This window comes from Epinephelus moara, chromosome 18 (assembly GCF_006386435.1).
Source record: "Epinephelus moara isolate mb chromosome 18, YSFRI_EMoa_1.0, whole genome shotgun sequence".
Lineage (NCBI taxonomy): Eukaryota > Metazoa > Chordata > Actinopteri > Perciformes > Serranidae > Epinephelus > Epinephelus moara.
In genome coordinates this window covers 38954564-38963682 of record NC_065523.1, presented here as the reverse complement: position 1 = coordinate 38963682, position 9119 = coordinate 38954564, and the positions used below count along the sequence as shown (strand labels likewise).

The 9119-nt window shown below is 41.7% G+C and overlaps 2 protein-coding genes across 2 annotated transcripts in view; both read right to left on the bottom strand.

The window, feature by feature from the left end:
• LOC126405581 (dual specificity protein phosphatase 3-like) overlaps positions 1 to 9119 on the bottom strand; it is a 608181-nt gene that overhangs the window by 137442 nt on the left and 461620 nt on the right. The gene's annotated exons all lie outside the window — the stretch shown is intronic.
• nags (N-acetylglutamate synthase) overlaps positions 1262 to 9119 on the bottom strand; it is an 11419-nt gene continuing 3561 nt past the window's right edge. Inside the window, exons 2-8 of the mRNA XM_050069356.1 lie at positions 6708 to 6988; positions 6366 to 6579; positions 5734 to 5914; positions 5580 to 5619; positions 5336 to 5467; positions 4981 to 5163; positions 1262 to 4280 (exon numbers count right to left, since the gene is read on the bottom strand). Coding sequence (XP_049925313.1) covers positions 4136 to 4280; positions 4981 to 5163; positions 5336 to 5467; positions 5580 to 5619; positions 5734 to 5914; positions 6366 to 6579; positions 6708 to 6988 — 1176 coding nt within the window. The 3' untranslated portion in view covers positions 1262 to 4135. The remainder of the gene's footprint in view (positions 4281 to 4980; positions 5164 to 5335; positions 5468 to 5579; positions 5620 to 5733; positions 5915 to 6365; positions 6580 to 6707; positions 6989 to 9119) is intronic.

Here is a 9119-nt window from a genome sequence, read left to right as displayed (position 1 = left end):
ACGTCTGTCCGTCCTGGAAGAGGGATCCCTCCTCAGTTGCTCTTCCTGAGGTTTCTGCCGGTTTTTTCCCCGTTAAAGGGTTTTTTGGGGAGTTTTTCCTGATCAGCTGTGAGGGTCATAAGGACAGAGGGATGTTGTATGCTGTAAAGCCCTGTGAGGCAAATTGTGATTTGTGATATTGGGCTTTATAAATAAAATTGATTGATTATGTGCCAAAATAAGAACATGAAATCAGCACATGGAGAAACACCTTGATTATTACATCCCACAAACATCCTCTTTTTGCTAACCGCTAGCAGACAGTCATCTTGAGGACACTGACAGCACACTTCCTGTTTCTTAGGTAAACTTCTCATTTTTCTTACCTTTTCTTGTCTCATGTTTGAAGCAACAGGTGTGGTTAACTGCTTCGTAATTTTTTCTATTATCTCCTTCATCATTCACTCCTCTCCATTAACATTATCTACAGACGCTAAACCAAAAAATAAACCACACAGATAGCAGCTCGCCGTGGAGGCAAAACTAAAGCGCTTAAAGAAATGTAAGGAAAACCTTGCGAAGCCGTGAAGCCTTGTGATGTGTCCTCCAGCTCTGACCATGATCGCGTAAAGAAGGACAAAGCGCGGAAGGAAATAGAAGCGGTGTCATAACCAACAAACGTTGTTAAGTTAATTTAATCAGTTTGTCTCGTGTCTATGTTGTCTCGTGATTTCCTGTTTTATTTTGAAAGTTAACTCTCCTCTCGTTTCAACTTGCTCCTTCCCCTGTGTGTTTTCCCGCTGGTCTGATTGTCTGCCTCGCCCCTGATTGTTTCCACCTGTGCCCTTACCCTGTGTGTATATATTGTCTGCGTCTCCCTTTGTCCTGTGCCAGTTCGTCTTGTCCTTCGGTGAGACACCAAGCAGCTTGCAAACACACACACACACACACACACACACACACCCCTAAGTATATAGTGCCCACTAAACTAAAGGTTATTGTAGGACATTGTAATAATATTTTATGGACATTTCATCCATATATTCATCATACATAATATTTTCATTTAGCATTTTATCAACACTTTTTCAGCCATTTTGTTAATATTTTTGATCAATCTATTGACTCTTTCACAACATTTTTTTTTTTAAAAATGTTCAATAACATTTTTCAGATATTAAGTTAATTTTTTTTTTTTGACATTTTATCAACATTTTCTCAGACATTTTAGTATTTTTCCCCCAAATTTTTAATAATATTTTGACCTTTAAGTTACATGTTTTAAGACATTTTAATGATGCTTTTTGGACATTTCAAGAACATTTTCTTAGACAGTTTAATAATATTTTCCTGATATTTAATGAACCTTTTTTTTGCACATTTTATAAACTGAAATGATTTATTTGAGCCACTACAGTCTGCTTACAAGAGTTGTAAATGACTGATTACTAGCCATAGACTCAGACTCAACATCTGTTCTCTTGATGTTGGACCTCAGCGCTGCATTCGACACAGTGGATCATATACTTTTGGACAGACTTGAAAATTATTTTGGCATCTCAGGTCAGGTGCTCAAATGGTTAAGATCTTACCTGTCAGAAAGATCTCAATGTGTTTTTTACAATAACATGTCTTCTGATTCTTGTCCTGTTAGGCACGGGGTCCCTCAGGGCTCCGTCCTAGGTCCACTGCTGTTTTCACTGTACTTGGCACCACTAGGTTAGATCATGCGCTCTTTTGGGATTCGGTTTCATTGCTATGCCGATGACCTGCAAATTTATATGCCTGTTGTTGCAAGGAATGGGTCTGATTTGGACAAACTTACATCCTGTTTGGCTGCTGTGAGGACCTGGCTATCAACTAGCTTTCTGCTACTTAACCCAGCTAAGACTGAGATGTTAGCTATTGGACCAGCAAAATTGAGCCACCAGTTTGATGACTTTACTCTGTCTCTTGATGATTGCGTCATTCATTGCAAGGACAGGGTAAAGAATCTTGGTGTGGTCTTTGATCAGACCCTTTCATTTGACCTGCATGTAAAGGAGGTGACATGGGTAGCCTTTTTTCACCTCAGAAAAATTGCTAAAGTTAGATCTGTCCTCTCATTGAAAGATGCTGAGACCCTTATCCATGCTTTGTGACATCTAGGCTGGATTATTGTAATGTTTTTTTTATCCGGGTTGCCTAAGGAGAGTTTTCATGGTCTACAGATGGTGCAGAATGCGGCAGCTCGTATTCTGACTGGATCACCTAGATATGACCATATAACTCCCATGTTGGCCTCTCTTCATTGGCTACCTGTCCAAGTTAGAGCTGATTTTAAGGTGCTGTTATTGACATATAAAATTTTAAATGGTCTGGCACCTTCTTACCTGACAGAACTCGTTGCTTTTTATTTGCTCTCGCTCTCGGGGGAGTGGTCGTCTGTATGTCCCAAAGGTCATAAAGAAAACTGTCGGTGAGTGACCTTTTTCTTACCGCACACCGACACTGTGGAACAATCTTCCTCTTGCAACTATACAGGCTTGCTCGATTGAGGTCTTTAAAGCAAAGCTTAAGACCCACTTGTTTATTGCTGCGTACGTATTGAGTCTTAGGTAGCTTGCTTTTTTTTTTTTTTTTTTTTTTTAATGGTGTCCTGTTTTAAATTGTGTTTGTGTTTTTACTAGTGTTGTGTATGTTCTTACTAATTTCACCTGCACAGCACTTTGATGTAAAGTGCTCTGTAAATAAATGTATCATTATTATCATTATTATCATTATTATTATTATTATTATTATTATTATTTCTGGCATTTTAATAATATCTTTAGTTTATGTTATTTTTATGTTTTTAGTTACATGTTTTAAGACATTTTAATGATGCTTTTTGGACATTTCAGTAACACTTTCTTAGACAGTTTATTAATATTTTCATATTTAATTAACTTTTTTTGCACATTTTATCAACTTATTTCTGGCATTTTAATAATATTTTTAGGACCTTTTATAATCATTTTTTGGAAATTTTATCAACATATTCTCAGACATTTTATCATTATTTTTTCCCCAAATTTCAATAATATTTTGACCTTTTAGTTACATGTTTTAAGACATTTTAATGATGCTTTTTGGACATTTCAGTAACATTTTCTTAGACAGTTTATTAATATTTTCCTGATATTTAATTAACTTTTTTTGCACATTTTATCAACTTATTTCTGGCATGATGTTTTCAATGCAATCTTATAAAATGTAGCATTTGGTGAGAAACTTGAACTAATCTAGCTCCTATAAGGCACCAAATGTGCTGGAACCGCCACTGCACTGCCTCCACGATCTCTGGTGGTCCTGCTCCATTTCATCTGTATCAGTAAGCTCTCAGACAACGTGCACAAATACAGATGAAATAAACGCAGGGTACAGACAGAAGGCTCTCATTTTTTATAGTTCTGTTTCCCTTGATTCTTCCCCCCCTGGTTTAAACTCACTGTTACCACCCTCGTCCTCGAGGCTACTCGTTGAAGGTAACATGTGCTCATCAGCATCTCTGTGATATGGGGTCTTTTTTTTTTGGCCAGGATTTGTTTTCTCTGTGTCTTGTTTCCACCTCTTTCCTGGTCAAGACTTACAGAGGTGATTATAAATCAAAGTTCTGACAGCATTTTGGGTGCAAATTAAGGAGGTTCATCTCACGACTTAGCTTATCCTGTGCTAATGCAGCACATGAGACACACAGACATGGAGGGGTCATTTCTAAACCAACCCCTGTTAATACCAGTCCTGTTTGAATGGGTCAAGGTTTCTCCAGTCTGGACAGCACCAGTTCTGTCTGTATGAAAAATGTTGCCTTTTCCAGTTTAACAACCTGTGTGTGTTAGTGTTTGTTAGTGACGTGGAAATGCCTCTGAAACCCTCTCATCACTGCAACACCTCGAGCTAACCCCAACTTCAGAAACAGAGGCTCATGAATAGTTTGTCTAAACACGGCACGTGTGAAATCCTCACTGTCACTTTGGTTTTCAAGTTTCAAGGTCGAGAAAAACCCAAGAACAAAAAAGTCCAGTCACATCAAAAATAAGAAATCAATGTCCACAGCAGAGTTAAAGAGCTACACGACCATCAGCTGTGAGGAGGAGGAGGAGGAGGAAGAGGAAGAGGAGGAGGCGGCGGCGGCTCAGGACCCTGAGGAGATGTGGAAAGAGTCGGGGAGGTTCTTGGCGTACTCCACCAGCTCGTAGGAATCTCTGATGTCCGTCAGACCGAACCAGAAGATGGTCCACACCCCGTTAACAAAGCTGCCATCGCAATGTTTAAAGTACCTGGACACACAGACACACAGACAGGCACACAGACAGACACACAGACACACAGACAGACAGACACAGACACACAGACAGACACACAGACACACAGACACACAGACACACACACAGACAGACAGATGGAAACACACATCATTGTTTATTGGGCATTAATGTTGTAATCACCAAACACCAAAACGATAAATGCAAATCTGTAGGTTTTGGCGCAGGGACTGTGTGGGCGTGTCCCATCACAGCGTTTGAGAGGTGGTGTAGGTGAAAATATGTAGATGGGAGGATGGGGTGAGCCAGTCATAGGTCTGCTCCCATAGCCAATCACAGGAGAGCACGACATCATCAGCAGAGTGGAAAAATGTTCCCACGCAGCAAAGTAATGGGTGGAGTTAGTTATGTAATCTGATTCTATTTTTATTTCAGTGAGTCCTGGCATTAGGGGAGTGTCTCTGGGACGCCAGAGATCACTGTCTAGCCTCCTGGAGGTGTCGTGGGACCAACTAGATGAAACACTAGTGAAAGGAGGTTCCCACCCGATGACCCCAAAGATATGTTAGTTATCACTGCTCACTGGTCTGTATAGTTAAGCCTTGCCATAACAGCTTATCATAGGGCTTAGGAGGTTATTCACTGAGTGCTGATCCTTTCTCTAGAGCACAACCTTCTTGTGTTTATTTGAATTAAAATCGTGTGCGTGACGTACCAGGGGTTGATCCTGTTGGTCGCTCGAGACCTCCAGAACAGTTTGCCCAGGTCCTGTCTGATACACTCCCACAGGATGTGGCTGGTGCCCTGACCCTGCTTACTGCTGCTCACCACAAACTTGTCGAGGTAGGGAGTGCCGCTGTTCACCGGCTCCATGGTGACGATGGCTGCCGCGCTGTAGCTGCAGGGAGAAGATTCACATATGTGACATACTCACACCCACAGTCCTGTGTTCTAACTAAACACAGGCCTGTGGGTGTGACAGGCAGTTAGAACGACAGGATACGGATTGTTTTATTAACGCTGATCTGGATTTATTTGTCTTGTGTTACTCCTGGAACAGTCGCACGCACCCTTCAGAGAGGTAGATGGAGTGCAGTCGTCCTTTCAGCGAGTCGATGTAGTCTCGCCTCAGAGTTTTATTAAACGACTTGTTGATGAGAGCGAGCAGGCGCTCGACATCGATCTCATCCAGGGAGCTGTACCTGCACGCACAAACACACACAACAATAACGTTCAGTCGAAGAGTCAAACACAGTGTGTTTAACTCTTTTCAGGAGGTAATTCTAGATTATGACTAAATCCAGGGTCACTGACCGGTGTATGGGGTCTCCATTTTTAAAGAGCGTCCCCGACCCTGAACCACAAATACAGACAGAACAAGAAGTTAGATATAAACTCATGTTAGTCAGTGTGGGTGGTCAGTGCATATGTGTCTACAAGTGAGAGAAAGTCAGTGGGTCAGTCTCGCCTCTGTGGCTGAACAGCTCTGTCAGCAGCGTGTCGGCGGACGTGATCACTGCAGAGGACTCAGTCAGCAGCTGATTGAGCAGTCGGGCTATGGCGTTCACTCTGCGCCGCTCCACAGCGCTCAGCCACGCCGCCATGGACAGACTGGGCAGGTCGCTAGGCAACGATACGATGTCCAGCACCTGTAACACAGACATGAAATGTTCAGGAGAAGTTGTACGCTGATTTACTCTCACACAGATGCACTCAGGTACTGAAGTCTGGCGCCGACTGATTCAGGTGAATTGGTACTCAGCAGTGCTAACTTAACTCTGCCTGTACCCTTGAGAGCACTGAGTTCAGGACCCAACCCTCAGTCAGACTGGACTGTTTCTCAGAATGAGATCACATTTGCAATCCGCCTGACAAACCTGAGAACAGATACACACACTATATACACATATATACATATATATATATATATATATATGTATATATATATACACACATTATATATATACATATATATATATATATANCATACATACATACATATATATATATATATATACATATATATATATATATACATATGTATGTATGTATGTATATATACATGCTGGCACATCTACGCCTGTGGGGTCACAGTCAGACCTTGTTTTCTTGGCTGCGGAGACCTCCTGAGTAGTTCAGGAACATGACTTTGAGGGGCTGCAGAGCTCGGGAAATTGCAGCCGTCACCTCCGTTGGGTCCAGCATTACCGAGCAGCCTCGCCCGTCCCTCCCCACCGGACAAACCAATGGGATCGTCCCGCAGTTCAGACTCCACTGGAGGAGGCTGGTCTCCACAGTGACGGAGGGTGGAGCGCTGCAGAGAGGAGGAGAAGGAACGACGTGAGTCACCTCACTTTAGAAATGTGGATATGACATGTATGAAATGTACAAATGTGACATATCTGTGATTTGCACTCGGGTCCGGTACGTCTCCACCCTCACCTGCTCCCACGTGGCGCTTCATGCAGCAGGAGGAAGGACTCAGCAGAGAACAGCGGCAGGACAGTGGCTGAATGTCTCTGCAGAGCTTCGGTCAGCTGCTGGCTCCGCTCCACCAGCCCTTGGGTGCACTGAGACCCGGCCACCGGCTCCGTGGGCCCCGTCTCCTCGTACTCAGACCGGCCCATCACCACCACAGGCTTCATATCCATCCGCTGCAGGAAGGAGAGCCCGAAGGCCAGGCTCTGAACCATCTCTCTGCTGGAGAAGACTGAGCTGTCCACCTGGGAGGGACAGACGGAGACAGGAAGTGTTAGTTAGTGCTGTCTCAAACTGAGAGGTTCTCTGAAGTCTTTTACGTGTCTGAACCAGAGAACAGGTCAATTTATTCTCAGAACATTTTTCTCTGAGTGTAAAACCTGCTTCATTGTTGGAGTTGTCAGCGTTCTTGTGTCAATGTGACTTCATTTTATTTGCCTCACTGTTTTTGACGGATATGTGTACCCAAGGCAAGGCAAGTTTATTTGTAGAGCACAATTCGTACACAAAGTAATTCAAAGTGCTTTACAGAACAAGAAAATGCATTAAAATCACAATACAAAATAAAAACATAAATAATCATTATAAAATGAACTTTAAAAGAGAAGAGTGCAGATAAGATCCTTTCAGTCATATGCACAGTGAAATAGAGCTGTTTTGAGCCTAGATTTGAACATTGTCAGAGTAGAGGCCTGTCTCACATCTTCAGAAAGACTGTTCCAGATTTTAGCTGCATAAAACTGGAATCCTGATTCCCCATGTTTAGTCCTGACTCTGGGCACCAGCAGGAGGCCGGTCCCTGAGGTCCTCAGAGTCCGAGATGGTTCATATGGCACTAACATGTCAGAGATGTACTTTGGTGCTAGGCCGTGGAGAGACTTGTACACAAGCAGAGCTGCTTTAAAGTCTATTCTCTGAGCCACAGGAAGCCAGTGTAGAGACCTGAGCACAGGACTAATCCTGGTTCTGGTCAGGACCCGAGCAGCAGTATTCTGGATGTACTGCAGCTGTCTTACAGCCTGTTTGGAGAGGCCAGTGAGCAGGCCGTTACAGTAGTCTAACCTACTAGAGACAAATGCATGGATAAGTCTCTCCAAGTCAGGTTTAGACACTATACCTTTGATTTTGGCAATGTTTTTTAGATGGTAAAAAGCTGCTGATGTTATTGATTTGATGTGGCTGTTAAAGTTCACGTCTGAGTCCATTATTACCCCGAGATTTCTAACCTGATTTGTAGGTTTTAGAGAGAGAGACTGGAGGTGACTGCTGACACTTTCTCTTTGTTTCTGTGGACCAAATACGATGACTTCAGTCTTGTCTGAATTTAGCTGGAGAAAGTTGGCGTGAAACACGTGAAAAAGGTGTATACATTAGTGTGTTAAAAATATAATGTAAGTACACAGAAGTTATTACACATATACGTTTGTGCTGAAGTTAAAGCATATTTAACACACACTTTTAATAACTGTACTTTGATATGTCATTAACTTCTACCTCCATGTACTTAAAATAAATATGCAAATTCTGCAATATTTAGAGTGGTAAGTTAGTGTACTTATAAAAAAGTACTTTATGGTAAGTTTATTGTAAACTGAGTATGCTTGATTGCAAATAGTTATAGTGGTACTTAGTGTACTTACAGAGCGTATACGCATGTCTCAAGTCTTTTTAAATACACTTTTAGTAAGCTTTATTAAAGTGTACTTTAATTTCACTTTGGAAGTGTATTTCTGTACACGAACAAAACGTGCACTTTATCATAAATTTATTTGAACTGTATTTTAGTGTACTTTTACGAAGCAGCATAAATTGCAAATACTTAGTAAGTTAGTTTGCTTTCATAAAGTATAATTATTTTTCAAATCTTCTGTAACACACTATTAGTATACTTTATTAAAGTGTACTTTACTTTGCCTTTAAAAGAAGTGTGGTTAAGTATAATAACAAAAAGTGCACTTAATTTTAAGTTTATTTTAAGCTGTATTTTAGCGTACCTTCACAAAGTGCACTGAACTGACCTATGGCTAAGTCCCGCCCTCAAACGCGATGAACCAATCACAGTGCGTATAGCCATTCCCATACACTGGGACATTCTCTGCCTGGACGTCCATTGAAATGCATTACAGAAAGTCAGTTTTGTTCGGTTTTATGAGCGTTTTCTGAGATTTGAAGTTTAAAAATGGTCAAACGGTGTGCATGGGGTACATGCAACTCTGACACAAGGTATCCTGAGAGGCTGGGCGACCAGGTGTATTTTTTACACTTTAAACCACATCTCAACCGAGAAAAGTGTCTCCTTTGGATAAAGTTGTGTGGTAACGTTAGACCACAACATCAACTCAACGTGAATAAGATTAACAATGATGTCTACATCTG